Genomic DNA, 21,820 nt, shown 5'->3' on the forward strand with positions numbered 1-21,820 from the left:
TGACCTCCAAAACTGCGTTCAGACCAGACACGTTTTCTTAATTTTCATCGCCCCTTAGATGAAAAAAATAAGTTAAGCTAATGAGCTCCAAATCTGCGTTCAGACCAGACACGTTTTTTCCTCGTCGCACAATTAATTGCTATACAAAGTCAATACAATCGCGAGTTTTAGTGCTACAGACAGCCTCGCGACAGGTGACATGCGTGGCGCGATGTCGCCAGTTTGACCCGTAATGTCGCGCATTCAAATTTCGCGCTGCCGATAGATGGCCGAGTTGAGCTGAATCGCTATCCTACAAGAACGAAGTCATACATTGTAATATGACGAGATTAAAGCCGTAATATTACAAAAAGTCCCATATTGTAAAATTAAATGATTAAAATTGTAGTATTACGACACTGAAGTCATGTTGTTGCTTATTTTAATGCTACGTGAAGTAGAAGTTTTTGGGTTTCACAGGCTGAGACATCAAAGTTTTTATCAACACTAATCTACTTTTGGAATAATTAGGTGAAAATAGTAAAATTATGAGATTAAAGTCATTATTTTACATATATGTTATGTGAACCGGAGATAGTCAGGGCTACGTGGACTTCAACTTTTGTTGACATAAAAGTCTGTGTGAATGCTGAACAGCATTAGGTAATGAAATAAATGTGTACAATCTCAACATATTTTAACACAATGCTGTCCAGTACAGATTAGGTCAGTTTGACTGTCATGTCTTGTCAAGACCTATACCACGATCACACTAAAGTGTTCTAATTCAATTTTATTCATGTAATTTATGATGTGGTGAGCACAACCCAATTTTAATAGGATTTTTCACATTACACCGCAGACGATACTTTTTAAACCTACTGCGCAATCGTAAAAGAAATGTCAACAACAACATGGGTCAAATTAAGACAAACAGACAGTATAAGTAAACATATGGTTTATTGCAAATGTGCAGTTGTATCCAAAGAGTGTAACAAACAAATGTTTTCCGGATACTGTACAGCTATAATACCATTATCTTTACAAAACACAAGGTTTTAGAACTAACTCAAACACAACTTATCCCTGTGAATTTTAAACACATGGTCCTGGTAGTTGGCTCCTCTTTCTGCTGTTGTGATTAAACAAATTAAAAAAAAAAAAAAAAAAAAAAAAAAAAAAAAAAAAAAAAAAAAGGAAAGGAAAATAAAATCTTTGGTAGCTTGAGAAAAATAAAACCGCATAAGCAGAGCTCTTAGAAATGCGTTTCTCTCTTGTACTACATACAGGCACTGTTGTCATGCCATCGTTATTAAAATGGCAAAAGAGCAACAAAATAGCAGATGGATTGAAAACATCTGAAATACCACTGCTTGCCTTGCCTTCAGTGTCAGGAAAACAATCTCAGAAAAGCATTTACTTTACAAAACAACCGATTTTGTCAAATAACAAACAACAAGAAATACGGAATAGGGCAGGTGAATTACCCCCATTGGCAGCAAGCCCCAAGTGCAGATAATACAAGTTATTAATCACAACAGAATATGAATCAGTCCACCAACTCAATTACATTGCTCTAAGCTTGACCTCTGCTCATCTTGTTGATTACTTTTGTTAATGTGCGTCAACAGATAATACACAGAGGATAAGTCCATGTTAATGTGCAGCTGGGAATCCTTGACACTTGCATTTGGGTATCCAACTGATCCACGAGATGGGGGGCTCACTGCTTGTCAAAAAATCTCACGCGGGCCAACAGGAAGTAGCCTCACTTGCGCTCACACGTTCCAAATTAGCACCGGCAGGAACAGCCCAATCGAGATCAAAAGGACAATCACTGGGTAACTCTGAAAGCATCGCTCATTTGTATCCGGTGGGTCTGCTCTTTATTCTTAACGCTCATTTTCTACAAGACAATACAGCGCAGAATTGGACGGGATGAGAGAATAGTTCGACACAGCGCTGGTCTGAAGTTTTGTGCTTATCAGAGTCATGTGTTTGTCCCATCGGGCATTTACGGACAAAATGCCAAGCCCTCAGCGCCACTATGGTTTTTCAGCGGCAGTAATTCTGTAGCGCAAAAAAAGCATGGAGGTCAATTGCTGAAAAGGGACAGTGGCTCTGCCCGCCCCAAGGCAGAGCCACTTACACAGCAGAGCCTGTATTGCGACTGCAGGTCTGCTGCTCTGACATCACCTGGACGCTCTGATTGTCCAGTGGGAGCAGAACATCTGTGGGGATTCGAGACTGGAACTTCTCTAGCTGCTCCGGACTTGCCAGGTTCTTCAACAGGTAGTTTTCCCTCTCCAACTGGTCGTTTTTTTCCGCCAGCTCTTTGATCTGCTCCTTGAGAATTTCGACTTCCTCCCGCACAGCGTACATCAGGTGGTTCTTGACCAGGTCCTGTAATGTTGACGGGAGAGAAGTGTATTAGTTTACTTTGTTAATCCATCATCTGCAGCTACATCATGTGCAGTTAGGAGCATGAGACTGATGCTACAAAAGCAGTGCTCCAGACTGCTATGGGAGGCCGTTTGAGAAGTAAATCATACTTGCTTTCGCATGTAACATCATCCTCTCACACATGCACAACTATACTGTTACACTTACACTACTATTCTCTCTCACACTTAGTAGTATAGTCTGTCACAAACAGTACTATACTCTGTCACTCACACTAGTATACTCTCTCACACATAGTAGTATAGTCTCTTATTCACACTACTATACTCTCACATATTACTATACTCGCACACACACACACTAGTATAGTCTCTCACACACACTACTATAATATCTCACACTCACTACTATACTCCCTCACATATAATAGTTTCGTCTCTCACACATAGTAATATAGTTTCTCACGAGCACTAGTATAGTCTCTCACACACTCTAGTATAGTCTCTCACACACACTTCACTATACTCGCTCACACGTTGTAGTACAGTCTCTCACATGTAATAGTATAGTCTCATACACTGACAATTATACTGTGCACAATTAGGAAGGAAGATGATTTAAACACCCCTTAAAGATTACAGCCCTAAAAAGACCCCTTTTCCCAAAGTTCAAGTTGTTTGGGGACATTTAAATCAATGAAAAATTATTATTATAACTGTGCGTATACAAGACTATAGTTGTATGTGTACGAGACTATAATAGTGGGTGTGAGAGACTATAGGTGTGTATGTGAGCGAGTATGATTGAAACGGAACTGAGTTTGATTGAAACGGAACTGAGTTTGATTTCTCAGTTTCTGATTGGTCGTCTCAGAAGGGAGGTGATATTTCCTCATGACCCGCCAAAAATCTGTCCATCTTACCTGACCAAGATGGATGGTCGGGAGAAATTAAATGAGGCCATCAGCTTATTGAATGGCATTTTAAACTCTCCAACTGCTGTGACAACGAAGTCAGAAATGCTGAACCAAAGTCGCCAGCCATCCACGCCTGCCTGATCTAATGCGGCCATTCAAGAGGAAATGCAACAACTTTTCCGAGCTGGAAGCAGTTCATCGACTCGCGCCACAGGCACTTCCTCAAGAGCGAGTGCTAGCATGAGCCAAGTAATGGGACCACGGTACGAAACTCGGCGCATCTTTGCTGGACGGTCTTTGTGGAAAAGGTAAATTCTTTAAGATTCATTAAAAAACAAACGAATTAGCAGCTGGTTAGTTTTTCTTATTGTGCGTGGTGTTTAGATAGCGGTGAGATGTACAGTATGTGAATAGTACGTGACCGATTAGAATGACCATTGCATATGGTGTTCGGCCCAATAATATTAGAAGTGGGTTTTGCACGTGTCGCTCTTGTTTCCTGCTGTCCACAAATATTAATTTACACACAGTTGATGGTCGCATTTAGTCTGGTCAGACTAGTCGGATAGAAGGCACGTAAAGTTGTTTTGTTGCGTAGCGCAAATGTACTGAGTGAATTTAAAGTAGTTTACCGCGAAACAGAGGAGCTTTGCTCCAGTTTAACAAATGTTGGTGCAAAAACTACCTCAAAGAATAACAAGCTCTCAAAGTACAATATTTTTGTCTTCGCTGTATGATGGTAAATGTCCAAACCTTGTTTAAAAAGTTAGGGACACCAGCAAATATTGAGATTTACATAGTAAACTTAATATATGCTTGCTTTCAGATTGGAAATATACTGATTTGATTTAGAAAAAAAAAAAGTTAATTTGTGTCATCTCTTGGTCATGTTGCATTGACTCCTAAACCATATAATAGGTCTATATTAATTGGGTTATACAGTATTAGTAAAATGAGTGATGTAAACCATGAGTAGTTACTTTTAACACTCTTGATCATAAATAAATTGCAGCCCAAGAAAATGTGTATTGCAGGCAAAGATATTCATGGAGGAGTGGTCCTTTAAATGTCTTTTTAATTTTTAGGCCTTCTGCCCCAAATCATCCTACCTTCAACAAGGATGTCATTCTTGTACCAAATTCATCATGGGATCATGTTCTCAAACATAAAACAAAAAGAAGGCTTCACGAAGGTGGATATATATTAAGTGCCTTTGAAATTAGGAAAACATGGGACTACAGGACGGTTATCGCAGAGATAAGGGAGGCCTTCAAAGACAAAATTCCAGAGGATGTCAGGTAGTATAACTCATATTTTATTGTATGTTTATAGTTCATTTAATATTAAGGGTTTTCTTAGGTATGTTGAAATCACAGTGGCCTAATCTTAGAGCAATGTTACACTGATATTGTTAAGGATCGCGGAAGTGGTGGGGGATCCCAACGCAGACAACAGGGAACGTGAGTGGGGAGATGACAAGTTTATTGAACACACGATGATTACTCAGACGGAAGGAGGAGTTGTTGCAAGTTGAAGCCAACGTGAGATGTCGGCGGCTGTCGGCTTGAGCGGGTCAGAAGATAAGCTGAGGTATCCGACGAGGGGCGCGCTGATCAGGTCCTGGAAGCGAGACAAAGAGGTCATGAGCCGAGAGTCAAAATCAATGTGTACAATAGGGGTGCGGGATACAACTGACTGAGAAGAAAGACAAGTTGATCTGGCGACGTGGTGGTGCGTCCGCTGGGCTTTTAAAGCTGGCTGATTGTAACTGCTCACAGCTGCGGCCACTCCACCCGTCTGACCTGTAATTAGGAAGGAGGGGCAGAGGCCCTAACAGGACCCCCCCTCCCACGGGCGCCACCTGGCGACCGACGGAGAGCATCGGGATGGGCGCGGTGGAAATCCCGGATGAGGGCCCGAGACAGCACCCACCGGGACGGGACCCAGGAGCGCTCCTCAGGACCATAGCCCTCCCAGTCCACGAGGTACTGAAGCCCCCTGCCGCGGCGGCGGACGTCCAACAGCCGCCTCACTTGGTACGCAGGGCCCCCATCTACCGACAGAGGAGGAGGAGGGGGCGGAACAGGGGGGGACAAAGGACACGAGGAAACAGGTTTGACCTGGGAGACGTGGAATGTGGGATGGACGCGGAAATGCCGAGGGAGCCTGAGACGTACGGCTGCCGGGTTCACCACCTTAACAATCTCATATGGGCCCACAAAACGGGGGGTGAGTTTAGCCGTACCCGACTTCACCGGTAGAGACTTTGACGCGAGCCAAACCTTCTGGCCCACAGTGTAGACTGGCGCTGCTGTGCGGCGACGGTTAGACTGGGTGCAGGAATCCTGTGAGGCACGTAGAAGTGCAGTGCGAGCCGTGTTCCAGACCTGGGAGCACCGGTTGACATGAGCCTGGACCGAGGGCACGGCGATGTCCTGTTCCTGTGTGGGGAACAACGGGGGCTGGTAGCCAAGGGAGCAGAGGAACGGGGACATACCGGATGAGGTATGGAAGGGAGTTGTGAGCGTACTCAATCCATGGCAAATGGTCGCTCCAGGAGGCAGGATCGGCCTGCGTGGTGCATCGGAGGGCAGCTTCTAGTTGTTGGTTGGTGCGCTCGCACTGTCCATTTGACTGTGGATGATAACCGGAGGAAAGACTCACCTCAATGCCCAATGCTGAGCAAAAGGCCTTCCACACCTGGGAGGTGAACTGCGGTCCCCGGTCTGAAACTATATCTGCTGGAATGCCATGCAGACGGAGGACGTTTCGTGTGAGGAGGTCAGCAGTCTCTGAGGCGGTAGGAAGCTTGCGGAGAGGAATGAAGTGGGCTGCTTTGGAAAACCTGTCTACCACTGTGAGGATTACCGTGTTGCCTTTGGACGACGGGAGACCGGTTACAAAGTCCAGGGCGATGTGCGACCAAGGGCGGCTCGGGATGGGTAATGGGCGTAGGAGTCCAGCGCTGGGTCTGGTTGTCGTCTTGCTACGGGCGCAGACAGTGCATGCAAGGACGAACGCTCGGGTGTCTGTTGCCATGGTGGGCCACCAAAACCGCTGGCGTAGCACCGCCAGTGTTCTCCTAATGCCAGGATGACAAAACAAGCGTGAAGAATGCGCCCAGTCCAGTACCTGTGAACAAAGGTCTGGAGGCACAAAGAGGTTTGGCTGGTCCCCCTCACGAGGGTCTGGGTGTGCTCCGTGCGCTTCTTTAACTTTAGCCTCGATTTCCCACTCGACCGAGGCGAGGAAGCAGGTTGGCGGGAAGATAGTCGGAGGTTCTTCTTGGGACTGGTTCTTTTGGAATTGCCGGGACAGGGCGTCTGGTTTTGTGTTCTTGGAACCTGGAATATAGGACAAGGTGAAATTGAACCGGGAAAAATACAAGGCCCACCGTGCTTGACGTGGGTTGAGGCCTTTGGCGGATTTTAGGTACTCTAGGTTTTTATGATCAGTGAGTACGACAAACGGTAATGATGCCCCCTCCAGGTGATGGCGCCATTCCTCCAGGGCCAGCTTCACCGCAAGGAGCTCCCTATCGCCAATGGTGTAATTACGTTCGGCGGGAGACAGCCTACGGGAGAAGAAGGCGCAAGGATGCACCTTGCCGTCGGCCCCGCGCTGGGACAGCACAGCACCAACTCCTACCTCAGAGGCATCCACTTCCACTATGAATTGAAGTGCTGGGTCAGGATTGGCTAACACAGGAGCTGAGGTGAAACGGGTCTTGAGTTCATGAAAAGCCATACTGGCAGAGTGAGACCAGCGGAATGGTGTGGCTGTGGAAGTGAGGGCAGTGAGAGGAGCAGCAATCCGACTGTAGTTACGAATGAACCGACGGTAGTAATTTGCAAAGTCCAAGAAGCGCTGGAGCTGTTTACGGTCTGTGGGAAGAGGCCAATCCTGAACCGCTGAGACCTTAGCTGGGTCCATGCGTAACTGGCCTTTGCCGATTATGTAGCCGAGAAAGGTGGTTTCGGGGACGTGGAATTCGCATTTTTCTGCCTTTACGAAGAGTTTATTCTCGAGTAGACGCTGGAGCACCTGGCGGACATGACGCTCGTGATCGAGTTGGGTGTTAGAGTAGACCAGGATGTCATCTAGGTAGACTACCACAAACTGATTGATCATGTCACCGAGAACATCATTCACAAGGTTCTGGAAGATCGCGGGGGCGTTAGTGAGACCAAATGGCATGACTAGGTATTCGTAGTGACCTAGGGGTGTGTTAAACGCAGTCTTCCACTCATCCCCCTCTCGAATGCGGACAAGATGGTAGGCGCTGCGGAGATCGAGTTTGGAGAATACAGTGGCCCCCTGGAGGGGGGTAAAGGCGGAATCGAGGAGCGGTAGAGGATATTTATTCTTTACAGTGATATCGTTCAGGGATCGGTAATCGATGCAGGGACGTAAGCCGCCATCTTTTTTCGGCACGAAGAAGAACCCCGCACCCACCGGAGAAGAGGACGGCCGTATAACTCCTGTTGCCAGGGATTCCTTGATGTACTGTTCCATCGCCTCCCTCTCAGGTTGAGAGATGGAAAACAGGCGCCCCCTGGGGAGGGCTGCTCCTGGTAGGAGGTCGATAGCGCAGTCGTATGGGCGGTGTGGAGGGAGCGAAGCTGCGTGCTCCTTACTGAAGACCTGTCCGAGATCATGGTAACACTCGGGTACCGCGGAGAGGTCTGGTTGTTCAACTTTCCAGACAGGGCAGGACGGTGTCAGGGAGGATTTGAGACAGTGTGCATGGCAATACGGGCTCCAGGCGGTTATTTTGGGGTGGGACCAGTCAATGGACGGATTGTGTCTCTTCAACCACGGCAGCCCAAGGACGAGGGGGGTTCGAGGGCTCTTGAAAATGAGGAAAGAGCTCACCTCCTGGTGATTACCTGATGTGAGGAGGTTGATGGCTTCCGTCTGATGAGTCACCTGGAACAGGACTCGGCCGTCCAAAGCGGTGGTATGTAAAGGAGCCGAGAGAAGGTGTGTCACAAGCCCCAATTGATGGACCAGTTCCCCATCGATGAAGTTCTCATCTGAGCCACAGTCCACCAAGGCGGTGACTGTGCGTGACTGGCTCTTCCAGGAGAGGGTAGCTGAGAGTTGAAGTCGGCGAGAGGGAATATTATTCATATGGCTCATGAGTCGCCCCTCGACTACTGGTGAGTCAGTTGGTCTTTCCGGGCGTATTGGGCAATCGCGAAGGAAATGTCCCCCAGTTCCACAGTAGATGCATAATCTGCTATTGAATCTTCGCTGACGTTCTCCAGGTGTTAGTCTGGTTCGGCCCAGTTGCATGGGCTCCGGGTTGTCAGCAGGAGGTGCGTTTGCGCGCACACACGCAGTGCTGGGTGCCTGGCCGAGAGGCGGAAACGGCTGGGGGGAAGAGACACGGGCGTGAGGAGGCTCCCGACGCTGTCGCTGGCGTTCCCGAATCCGATTGTCCAATTTGATCGACAGCTCGATCAAACGATCCAGCGAGAGGGAATCATCTTGTGTGGCCAGTTCGTCTTTGAGAGACTCGCTGAGAGCACGCGTAAACACTTCCTGTAGAGCCTGGTCATTAAAACGGCTTTCAGCCGCCAGTGTTCGGAATTCAATGGCAAACTCGGCGACGCTCCGGGCTCCCTGGCGTACCGACATGAGTCGCTTAGCAGCTTCCTTGCCACGAACGGGGTGGTCGAAAACTTTCTTCATTTCCTCGGTGAACTCGACGTAGGAATTACACACGGGGGAATCCTGCTCCCAGACAGAGGAAGCCCATTCCAAAGCTACACCACGAAGGCAGCCTATCAGATAGGCTATTCTCGCCTTTTCATCCCGGTAAGTAGACGGCTGTTGTTCAAATACCAAGCTACATTGCACGAGAAATGCCCGGCAGGTTCCGAGGTCGCCGCTATAGGGAGCCGGGGCGGGAACGAAAGGCTCGCGGAGATCGGCTGTGGCGGGAGGAAAGTTTGGTGACAGGCGTGTGCGTGGTTCGACCGGGCGATCCGGTTGAGGGAGCGGCGTAAGCCGTGCCTGCACTGTTTGGAGTGTGTGCCCGATATTCGTTACCATTTCGTAGAGGTGCTGGATGGCTTGATGGTGTCCGTCCAGCCATGCGGGCGGGAAGCTGGCGTTGTCCGCGGGATCCATTTGGCCAGATCAAACTGTTAAGGATCGCGGAAGTGGTGGGGGATCCCAACGCAGACAACAGGGAACGTGAGTGGGGAGATGACAAGTTTATTGAACACACGATGATTACTCAGACGGAAGGAGGAGTTGTTGCAAGTTGAAGCCAACGTGAGATGTCGGCGGCTGTCGGCTTGAGCGGGTCAGAAGATAAGCTGAGGTATCCGACGAGGGGCGCGCTGATCAGGTCCTGGAAGCGAGACAAAGAGGTCATGAGCCGAGAGTCAAAATCAATGTGTACAATAGGGGTGCGGGATACAACTGACTGAGAAGAAAGACAAGTTGATCTGGCGACGTGGTGGTGCGTCCGCTGGGCTTTTAAAGCTGGCTGATTGTAACTGCTCACAGCTGCGGCCACTCCACCCGTCTGACCTGTAATTAGGAAGGAGGGGCAGAGGCCCTAACAGATATTCTTTTTCTAATCCTAGTCCATGGGTGTTTATCAAGGCATACACAATTACACATATATATATATACACTCTAAAAAATGATTCATGAGGCTAGTTGGTATGACTTGAAAACATGAGTTTTTTCAACATAAAAATGACTTTTTTTTTACTATTCATTGTTTTTTTAAGTTAGTAACTTCTTTTATGGAGTTAATCAAAATTAAATATTAAGAAAGACGTATTAACTTAAAAGTATACAGTATTGTTTTTGAATAAGCTTTTCTGCTTTCACGTAACAAAGGGAAAGATTAAGTGAGTGAAATTTAATTTCTATTCCATTATTAAGTTGGTGCAACTTCCTAAATTCCCATCACATGTGCATATTACCACGGGAAAAGAATTGGCCATTTTCTGCCTTCCAATATTTGCAGTCAGAAAGAAAATGAAAACAGATTTCATTACCATGCATCAAGCAGCATACTCAAAAAATTACAAAAATGTTTACAACATTTAAATAAATTATCTTAAAACAGGAGTTACTTTTCAATCACTCTATATTGTTTGTACATTTGCAAACATTTTGTTGTACACTTGTTTTGCACTGTGTGTTGTTGTGCCATATCTGTGTATCAAAGTACTGGAAGTACACTTTTCGTTTATACCTGCACCTGAAATGAACTGTTGACAATGTTTAGGATGTTTATATTGGTTTTGCTCTGCACTTTCATTTTGTCCATTCTTTTGAGTTTTGAAATATATATTTTTTTCCAAATAAAACTGGAGTTGCCATGTCCAATTTATTTCAGAAAAACAAGTTACTCTTAGGCGGCACGGTGGCTGAGTGGTTAGCACATCCGCCTCACAGTTCTGAGATCAAGGGTTCAATCCCAGGCTTCGGCCTTCCTGTGTGGAGTTTGCATGGTCTCCCTGTGCCTGTGTGGGTTTCCTCCGGGAACTCCGGTTTCCTCCCACATCCCAAAAACATGCATGGTAGGCTGATTGAGCACTCTAAATTGTCCGTAGGTATGAGTGTGCCTGAATGGTTGTATGTCTCCTTGTGCCCTGTGATTGGCAACCAGTTCAGGGTGTCCACTGCCTACTGCCCATAGTTAGCTGAGATAGTCTCCAGCACCTCCGCGACTCTCGTGAGGAAAAAGTGGCATGGAAAATGAATGAGTTGCTCTTACTCAATAAATTTAAGTACCATTTTGCATCAACTTTTGAGTTGAGAAATTAAAATGAAGGAGTTATAGCAACCTAAATGAAGTAGTTTTATTTCTTATTAATGCTATAAAAATTGAGTTGGTTCAACACAATAAAGCTTGTGGAGGACAATAAATAATGATGGTTCAACTATACTAATTGAGTTAGTCCAGTTAGAAAATTTATAAGGGAAGTACTCAATCATTGCTTAGCTGAATTTACTTAAAAAATTAAATGCAAATTGTTACAACAATTTTTTTAAGTAGAGCCAGTGGATTTTTTTTTAGAGTGTAGAAGCACAAATAACATCACACATACCTTGGACTCATCACCATACGACCTAATTCTTGCTAGAATGTTGAGGGACACCACACCACAAGTGCCTATTGATTTGTTTGTAGTGTACACCCATCCAGTCTTCTTTATGTCTGTTTAGTCTACTAGGAAAGTTATAGGTTGATTGTTATTGATTTGCTTTCAACTTTAATTGCTTTATTTCTTGTTTGTAACTGTTTCAGTGTCGAACTTTTGATGGCATGCGGAAACAGACTGGTGTCGCCAAAATTGCGTGATGGCCAGGAACTAAGTGGCTTTATAATTCACAAGGTATTCAAATCGAAGGCAGTGTACATCAGGCCATCAAACGAGCTGGGATTTCCGGTAAGCATTTGATAAATAAAGTGACAGTGTTTCTATCCAAACTGGATCATACAGTTGGATTAACGTGTAGATGTTTTTTCTATGTTATATTTTAGTTTGACAGTGCAGATTCAGAAGACAGTTCTGTGGAGGTTCATGACACATCAGCATCTAGTGACCACAATTCTATTACTGCCAGTCAAACCAATTGCATGATGACAAGAGCAAGGGTAAGCAAAACTTACACAGAATAATTTTAAGTATCTTTTCACAAGGGGCTCCAACTAAACCTGCCCGCTCCACCACAGCAAGCATCCAGTGCTGCCACAGCCCCAGCTAACGAGCACTTTGCACCACAGCAACCGTTCAGTGCTGCCACAGCCCCAGCTAACCAACACGCTGCATCACAGCAAGTGATGACGATTACTGACCTGGAAAGTGATGCCACAGTGAACCAGACTCCAGCTAGCAATGACAACTATGCTGCCTACCTTTCAATTGTGGGGTCCATCTCTAGCCCTTCTTCTGAAGATGAAGAACTAAACCATGCTATTTTGGCCAGTCTTCAGAGTGTTGTGTAAGTAAATTGTCAGTATGACATGTTTAAGTAAACTCATTGCAGATAAACAGTCACTCTTCTGTTGTGAATCAGACAGATCTATGCCTCATTTCCCAAAGTATCTAAAATTTAGGACGATATTTGCTCATTAACATCCAACTACAATAACAGCAGTCACCAGAGCTCCTGACTAGAAAAAACATCACAGTTTGTAAGCTAAGCCCTGTGGTTCTGTGGAGGGGCTCAATACCTCAAGTAATTTGGTAATAAAGCAACGTGTTCATCTGATTTCTAGGCACCTAGATAAATCATCTGCTCATACTAGGTTACCGTATTTTTTCGGACTATAAATCACATTTTTGGGAGAAATGTACTTGATAAAATACAACACATAGAACAGATGTGTCATCTTGAAAGGCAATTTAAAACAAAAATACAATAGAGAACAACACGCTGCATAGGTGCACAGTATGATAATGTTACAGGATGCATGAACAGCGAAATGCGAACATGGCTGGTATGTTAACGTAACATAGCTATTAAGAGTTAATCAGATAACTATAGCTTAAAGAAGATGCTAACAGGTTTACCAATCCATCAGTGTCACTCCAAAATACATAAATAACATGTGAAATGATTTAACAATGTGTTAATAATTTCACACATAAGTCACTCCAGAGTATAAATTGCACCCTCAGCCAAACTATGGGGGGAAAAAAAACTGTGACTTATAGTCCGAAAATTACGGTAATTTGAAATGCCCTCCGGCAAAAATAAATTAAAAAAATGTTTTTTCAGGTGCTTAAATACCACGGTGAGATGTAAACCTGCTAACTCACTTCCCCATTTTAAGATACTTTGTGGAAATATACACAAATAAACGTGTAAACCCTGGATTTCCCCCCCCCCTTTTTTATATCAACACAAATCATTTTATGGTTGAGTATTGCCAGTTGTGAGAGGATAATGCATTGTCTGTGAAATATAATTTTAAAATATAATTTTAATGTAATTTTCATCTTTCTCAACAGGGAATCTGAGCATGCAAACACTAAATCACCACAGGACTTCTTAATCTTGCATCCCAAATTGACAGTACCCAAAGATGCAAGTTCAACATTAATAGGTCCTACGTACTGGATGGCGCTCTGTGGGGCTTCAGACGGCTGTCCTATAATCCGATGTACCAGATGTGCATCAAGCTTTCAGATGATTTTGGAGTGAGTGAAGAGGCTGTGGACCTTGGTGGCCCTAGGAGAGAATTTCTACGGTTGACCATAGAAGCCTTAGCAAGGTCACCTATGTTTGAAGGAAGAGATGGCAAACTGAACTTGGCCTTGGATAGTGCAGGTATTTGCTTTACTCAATGTAAATGTATTGTTTTTTTCTTTTATGGTGCTCAAATTTAGTCATATGTTGTTGGCCATCAACATGTGCTCTTTTTCAGCTTTAAGAGAAGATCGATACTTTTTTGCCGGCCAAGCCATTGCTGTCAGTCTGGTCCACGGTGGTCCTCCACCTGGATTCATTGCACCAACGCTTTACTCTTGCATAGTGGGGGGCAGTTCCTCAGCAAAGCCTGTCTTGCAAGACATTGCTGATGCAGACCTCTATGAGAAGGTTAAAGCGGTAAATATTCAACAGTGTCTAAACCTGCATACTAAAATAATGATACAGCTGATTCAACACCTCCGTTTTGTTTTGAAATGGCAAAGGGGTGTTGCTGATGTATCATACATATTATGTTTTTTGTCTGACACATCATGCATCAATTAATTGTTTCTCTTCTTTTGTATGGTATTTTTAGGTGTCTCAATGTACCTCTTTACATGACCTTTTAAATGCTACAGAGCCTCTGCAAGATTACATGGCAAATGCTGGGTGTCTAAGGCCATTGAGAGGCATTGAAGACAGAGACCTCTTGGTTTGTGATATCCTCATGTTTCAGGTGGTCCACAGAGTCAGTGAGGCATTTGAAAGGTTTGTGTTACAATTGTTAACAAGCCAGATTTGTGAAATAGGTTTACATTTGTAACAGCTTTAAATAAGTTTTTTTAAAAAACAATGAATTCCCTTGAACATGTACTAGATATTTTTATTTGTTTTAACCAACAAGGCACTGTAACGTCAGTTGACTGTCTTCAAATGAAGTGTAAGTGTAACTAAAAGAAAGTGTTTAAAGACTCAAGTTAACTCTTAGCACTACAAAATAACCCGCTGAAGTATGCACACTATAACTACTGTACAGTATTTAACTTCTGACACCCCACAAATACAAAACCACATTTCAAACAATAATAAGTTAACAACTATTTTTGTAGTTCTTCTAAAAAAAGGTAGCTAAGTTGTTCATCACAACTTTACTGGTTTTGAAATTATGTTTCGCAATTCTGAAGATTTTACATTCCCAAGGACATATAACATATTTCAAATGTCAAAGATATTCCCCAGATTTCTCTCTAATTTCTTCTGGCACGTTTGATATTGTAGCTCTTATTTTGTATTAGTGAAATCATCCCTCCCCACTTGCTTGCGTAAAAATATTTAAAAACAATTCAATCCAATCGGAAACAATTGTTTTTCTCATGTGTCTCATTTTTATAGATTCAAGGAGGGGCTGAAGACACTTGGTGTTCTTGAGGCAATCAGAAAGCATCCAGACAGTTTTAGACCCTTGATGTGTCATGAACCTTCCCCACTCACTGCTGACCTAATGGATCAGCTTTTCCACATCCGGTTGTCTGCAGTAGGAAGCAACAAGAGACAGGCAGAGGAACGTGTTGTTCCATTTTGGAGGGATTACCTACAGGATGTTGAAGGTAACCACTGTATTTCATGTAGATATGGGTACCTCTCAAGTTTTTGTTTGTATAGAAATTGTACAAATACTGGTTTCGGAAAAGGTATTTGTAGACACTTACTTACAGTACATTAATTATCATCAGAAGAAGTTGGATTTGTCATCAACCTATGTACAGTGGGGAGAACAAGTATTTGATACACTGTCAATGGCAGTGTATCAAATACTTGTTCTCCCCGCTGTATGTCTCAGTACCTTCTATACAGCCCATATGTAATTTCTTATTCCTTATATTGTATTTTTTTCATGTTTTCCTTGGTGCCTTTTTACAATTTCATCCCTTTGAATTGTGTTGTTTCATATGCAATCTTAAAAAAATCACATCTTTAATTTCTTTCTTGTGAGTCTTTTTATATGGTACTTAAACTTTGCTTAAACTATGCTGTTTGTTTTGTTTTCTGTGTTAGAGCAAGCAGGACCATCAAAGCTTGATATAATCCCAGCCTTTGCAACAGGAGCAAATACCATCCCTCCAGTTGGCTTTTCCCCTCAGCCGTCACTTGAGTTCCTGCATGATCAGTCCATCAGCCCTAGATGTCGTTTGCCCATGGCAAACACCTGCATCAACTGCCTTAAGTTGCCACTGGTTGACACATATGAAGAGTTCATAGAAAGTATTGACTTTGCATTGGGAAACACACAAGGTTTTGGCACAGAATAAGTTGCATTACTAGAAAAAAAGTAGAAAAAAGGCTGTCATTTGTTGTTGTTTGCCCAAACATTCAATGTTTCAAACGGTTTAGTTGATTTACTTGGATTTTACTGTTCACAAAGAAAATTCACCAGGCCGAGAAATAAATCAATACCATGGTTGTCATCATTACTCAATGGGCCGACTGCAATTTGAATTCTGTTCATTAATGTTTGATTGACAATAAAGTCATTTTGTGGAACAGTATTATGGTTGTTAGTTTTTATCTGTTCTAGGGTATATTCATTTGTTTCGATGGCATCACTTCCTGCAAAAATGTCCTGAATTGCACCATCTCCAGCACTGTTAAGGACCCCTCTCTGCCACAGTTGGAGAGGTGTTTGTCCTCCTTGTGTTGCCAATCCATGGTAGTTCCACTGATTTTGCAATTCTGCAACTGCCCTTTGAATTCTTGGCAAATAGATGTAGTGTAGACAAAATAAGTGGAGTTCATCTGTGGAATCCAATATTCCCTCATTTTCCATGAAGGCAAAGAGATTACTGAAGTGGTAGGAGACAACTCTATTTAGTTCAGCCCACAACCGTTCTATTCGCTGATTGTGGACACTGCGTCCTGTTATAACACTGCCTCTGTTTAACCCAGCATGTATCGGGCAACTTCTGTGTTCTCCGTGCCATTGTCACAGCGTACTCTTAACGGAAGGCCAAAGCGCTGTACACCAGTGCGGAACAGTTCCAGTACACTTGATGCCCTGTTGTTGTTTAGGCACTGCAAGTATATAATCGTCCGACTGAAGCCGTCAACACATCCATGGAACACCATTCTCCACCTCACTAGTTTATGGTTGCCATCTATATGCCTATGGAGACAAAAGTTATATATTTAATTCTGTGTTCAACAGACCATCTGTGTAGGGCAGTGGTGTGATCAATTTTTTTTTTCCCCAGCACTTTGTCCATACAATGTTGAGGTACTTGAACTTCTTTTATTGCATGAATTTTATATTCGTTCATACTTATATTCCACTACTCTTTGGAGACAAATACATTATTCATACCTTTCACCATATTACTCTGGGTGGCACGGTGGCAGTGTAAGTCTGCCACAAAGTTCCAAGATCAGGGGTTCAATCCTGGACACTGGCCCTTCTGTTTGGAGTTTGCATATTCTCCCCATGTCTTCATGGATTTTCTCCAGGTGTTATGTTTTTCCCCAGCACATTGTCCATACAATGTTGAGGTACTTGAACTTCTTTTATTACATGAATTTTATATTCGTTCATACTTATATTCCACTACTCTTTGGAGACAAATACATTATTCATACCTTTCACCATATTACTCTGGGTGGCACGGTGGCAGTGTAAGTCTGCCACAAAGTTCCAAGATCAGGGGTTCAATCCTGGACACTGGCCCTTCTGTTTGGAGTTTGCATATTCTCCCCATGTCTTCATGGATTTTCTCCAGGTGTTATGTTTTTCTCCATCATTCAAAAAAAAAAAAAAAACCCTAACGTGCATGCTAAGCTGTTTGAGTACTCCAAATCACACAGGGCGGAAAACCAAAAGTGTTTTTTGCCATGTGGCAAATTTTTTTATTGTCATGTGGCATTTTTTTTGTTTTTGTTTTGTTTTGCCATGTGGCAATTACATGGCAAAAAAATTTAGCCACATGGAAAATACCACTTTTGGTTCTCGCTGTCTCCCCCAAATCGTCCCTAGGTGTCAGTGTGTGCGGTAACGCTTGTCTGTCTCCTTGTGCTATGCGATTGGCTGGCAACCAATTCAGGGTGTACCCTGCCTACTACCCGTAGTTAGCTGGGATATGTTTAAGATAAGCAGCATGGAAAATGAATGAATATTATTCTGACACAATACTGTAGTTACTTAACATAATTATATTCTACAACTATTACTTATGCCACCATAAATACTGTAATACAATATCACTGCTTTACAATAACTTCTTCCAACACTACTGTAACGACACATTTAAAAAGTGTGTCTATTATTTAGGCTTAATTTGAACTTAATGTTAAATAACTCACCATAATTGATTGGGACTTTGAACATTATAAATTCTTCGGCGAATTGCCCGTCGGTGACGGAGGGCCCGTCCAATTGGGTCCAGTTGTTGCAGGCAGCGTCTCACACGGTAACGTTGTACTCTGATGCTGCGCGATCGAAGGCTTCCTAGCACATACCGCTCTCCTGCATTTGGGGTGGTTTGAAGGATCCCATGAACAATGTCAGTCAAGGCCTCATCAGACATTACTGTATAAGTCAGGGGTCCAATATTAAGTTGCTGCTTGTGGTTATACAGTGTCCTCCTACTGATTCCAAAGCATACAGCTATCCTTTGCCAACTCATTCCAAGGGACAAAAAGTAGGCAATTTGTTCTTGACATATGCTGTATTGAGGGCCGCCAGGATGACTGGTTCTTATTGTTGGTGGTACTCTTGAAGTAAACAAATTCCTTTGCCCAATTTCTACTGATCGAGAGATTTCATATGAATATAAGATAGAGCAAAAACATGCATACAGTGCCTCTAGTGCATCCAAAGTTCCTTGGTTGTTCCTCTGTTCTAAATGCTGACTAACTGAGAGAAAAATTGAAATTGTCCTTGTATATCCATTGAGCTCACCAAATAACCTCTCCAAAATCATGCTGTCATGTCCCACACTGTCAGTTTCTCTTACAATACTCTGAACACACCTCATTGTTTCAGTGAAAAAAATTGTAATGTTCTCCTCGTTGCCCTTTACTTCCAAAAAATAATGACTATGAAAAAGTAGGTAAATAAGTGTAAAAATCATGGTTACTTTCAAAGTTGGCACTTCCAGATTTAAATGCTATTCCGCCGCTTGAGTTTTGCTGGTCTTCATTTGTAGGGTTTTAAGCCTTGAAAGAGTATTGAAATCAACTTCCTGTTAGAGCAAACTCACTTCCTGTTTAGTTATGCATCAGTATATGAAACTATACTACAATGTGTAAGAGAGTATAGTAGTAGAGTGTGTGAGAGACTATGCTACTACGTGTGAGAAAGTATAGTAGTGTGTGTGAGAGACTATGCTACAATGTGTGATAGAATATAGTAGTGTCTGTGAATGACTATGGTGCTACGTGTGAGAGAGTATGATCGTGTGTGTGAGAGAGTATAGTAATGTGGGTGAAGGAGTATAGTAATGTGTTTGAGACTAAAGTATTGTGTGTGAGAGAGAGTATACTACTACGTGTGAAAGGGTTTAGGAGTCTGTGTGAGAGAGTATAGTTGTGTGTGTGTAAGACTATACTACTGTGTGTGAGAGAATATAGTTATGCGTGTGTTAGAGAGCATATACTAGTGTATGTAAGAGACTATACTAGTTTATATGAAAGACTATACTACTATGTGTGAGAGGGTATCGTAGTGTTTGTGAGATAGTATATTAGTGTGTGTGAGAGAGAATATTAGTGTGTGTGTGAGTATAGTTGTGCATGTGAAAGCAAGTATGATAGTGTGTGTGTGAGTATAGTTGTGCATGCAAGAGCAAGTATGATTTATTTCTCAAACGGGCTCCCATAGACTGCCCCTAAAATTTGACAAAGTGAAAGTCAGCTTGTTTCAATTTGCTATCTACTCATGTATGCACGGCCAGTAAATTAGCTATATACAGTGGGGAGAACAAGTATTTGATACACTTCCAATGGGAAACCATTGGCAGCCAAATGGTTTCCCATTGGCAGTGTATCAAATACTTGTTCTCCCCACTGTATGTTGTTGTTGCTGTTATCATTAAATACGCCACAAAAAAGGAGGGCTTTTAAAGTATTATTGAGTGAAAATGTTTTCAGAGAATTAACTGCCAATATCTTCAACTCACATGATGAATCCACAACAGAAATAGGAAAAACATTTCTAGAAAATTCCATGTGCGCAGTTTGGGCGAATTAAAGTACTATGTTTTGTAATGTTAAAGGGAAAAAGCCTAAACTAAAAGGTCTGAAAAACTTTGCAACTTTATATCACATTAAATATATTTAAAATACAGTGGTACCTCTACATACGAATTTAATTCGTTCCAGGACCTTGTTTGTAAGTCGAAATGGTCGTATGTCGAGCAGGATTTTCCCATAGGAATACATTATAATTCCATTAATTCGTTCCAAAGCCTAAAAACATATACTAAATTCTTAATAAATACTGCTGGCACTGTTACAAATGGCAATTAAACATAGAAAAACAAATAAGTTATAAATAAATCATTCAGAATAATATAATAATAAGAAGAATAATTAATAATTATTCCTGTAAATAATGTAACGAATCGGATTCTAATATGGCGGACACTTTTTACTGTCCCTGAACGCACCGCGAAGTGAGATAGGTCGGTGCGGTAGAGATAATACTTTCGTTTTCTTGAGAGCAGTCAACTGCTTAAGACAATGGGCGTTTTGTGTTGGATAAGTTCTTAAATTAATGATAAAAACGTGACGAAGCTGGCGATTTCCTTGGCAATGTTACCACAATGATAATTTTCACCTTAACTTATAAATAGTGGCGAACGGTGGTCGGAAGAGGACCACGGAGCTGTATTGTTGAGCCAGTTCAGGCTTTTTACTGTCCCTGAACGCACCGCGAAGTGAGATAGGTCGGTGCGGTAGAGATAATACTTTCGTTTTCTTGAGAGCAGTCAACTGCTTAATGGGCGTTTTGTGTTGGATAAGTTCTTAAATAAATGATAAAAACGTGACGAAGCTGGCGATTTCCTTGGCAATGTTACCACAATGATAATTTTCACCTTAACTTATAAATAGTGGCGAACGGTGGTCGGAAGAGGACCACGGAGCTGTATTGTTGAGCCAGTTCAGGGACACGCACCCCAAGCTCATATTTTTCTATAACTTGCATCCTCATTTCAAAGGTAAGCATCACTTTTTTCCTTGTTTCTCCAACTGTATCAACTTTTTTTGAAAACTGTGTTGATTTCTCACACAAGAAAATCCACCGTGCGTTCGTTTGCAGTGCTGTCATGTCGTCGTATTTCGAGCAACTCGTCGGATGTAGAAACAAATGGCGGCTCAAATTTTACGTCGGATGTCGAAAAGATCGTGTGTCGAAGTGATCGTATGTAGAGGTACCACTGTACATTTTTTTTCTTATCGTTTGGCATTTTGTTATATTTGCGTGTGTGTTTTACTGTAAGCTTACCATTGCCTGCTCTATCTTGTTGTCAATAGCCACCACGCTAGCACCAGAGGCACTGCAAGAGAAAAAAAGAAAAAACGTTAATCTCCTTTTAAAACAACATATTTGTAGACTTACAAGAATACAAAAATACATTTATACAGCACAACTGCTAAATGCACAGAGGGATGCAGCACAAAGGGGAAAAACCTGCAACAACTGAAAGCTCTTTGATCAGTTCTTTTTTCTTTGATGTAACGGTCACACATTGTGGCCTACTTGGCCGCATCCTTCTTTCAACTATACAAAATGCAGATAAAAACGCATTCCTTGCAGGGATTTAGGACGTATTTCGGATGAAATTATTAACTTTGTTGCACGACTACTAAGACTAATCGTCACTGGTTCAAACACAGAAATATTTGAAATGGCTAACACCCTCTGACTTAATAGTTCGACGGGATGAATTTTACCTATTGTCAAGTTTGACCGACACAACATCTCCTCCGAGTAGCGAGGAGAAGAAAGATATGGAGAGGTTGTGCAGCTGGTAGACGGCAACCTCCATTGACGATTTAGCAAACATCTCCGTGCTCATAGTCAGTCCCAAACTCGTTTGAAAAATGCTACTGTCTCGCTAACACTACTGACTCTCAGCCAACATGTCTACAGCTTGTCCTTAAAGCGTCACAAAGAACAACTGAGAACACAAACATGTCACAAATTTTACCTTACGCACACGTCTGATTTTATATTTATTGAGCAATAGTCTGTAACATGTATTTCTTACATTTTTTTGATGCATTTAAATGTATTATAAAAGATATGTCTGAATTTTGGGGCACTTCAATCGATTACGATCTCCATGTTTTGCAACG

At 42.7% G+C, this 21,820-nt stretch overlaps 1 protein-coding gene across 1 annotated transcript; it reads right to left on the reverse strand.

Moving 5' to 3' along the window:
* Nucleotides 1-1,150: 1,150 nt before the first annotated feature.
* LOC130927693 (TSC22 domain family protein 3-like) lies at nucleotides 1,151-21,529 on the reverse strand. The gene is made up of 3 exons (XM_057853665.1): nucleotides 21,416-21,529; nucleotides 20,967-21,018; nucleotides 1,151-2,382 (listed from the first exon to the last, which is right to left on the reverse strand). The coding sequence occupies exons 1-3, from the start codon at nucleotides 21,526-21,528 to the stop codon at nucleotides 2,125-2,127; spliced, it is 423 nt and encodes a 140-aa protein (XP_057709648.1). The 5' UTR covers nucleotide 21,529; the 3' UTR covers nucleotides 1,151-2,124.
* Between the last annotated feature and the right edge of the window lie 291 nt (nucleotides 21,530-21,820).

This window comes from Corythoichthys intestinalis, chromosome 13 (assembly GCF_030265065.1).
Source record: "Corythoichthys intestinalis isolate RoL2023-P3 chromosome 13, ASM3026506v1, whole genome shotgun sequence".
Lineage (NCBI taxonomy): Eukaryota > Metazoa > Chordata > Actinopteri > Syngnathiformes > Syngnathidae > Corythoichthys > Corythoichthys intestinalis.

Bases quoted from the DNA above. Each gene is read 5' to 3' on its own strand.
- LOC130927693 (XM_057853665.1), bottom strand. From the start codon at position 21,528: ATGTTTGCTAAATCGTCAATGGAGGTTGCCGTCTACCAGCTGCACAAC. The intron at 21,019-21,415 runs GTAAAATTCATC...TTTCTCTTGCAG, and splicing joins TCGGTCAAACTTGACAATAG to TGCCTCTGGTGCTAGCGTGG. The intron at 2,383-20,966 runs GTAAGCTTACAG...TCAACATTACAG, and splicing joins ACAAGATAGAGCAGGCAATG to GACCTGGTCAAGAACCACCT.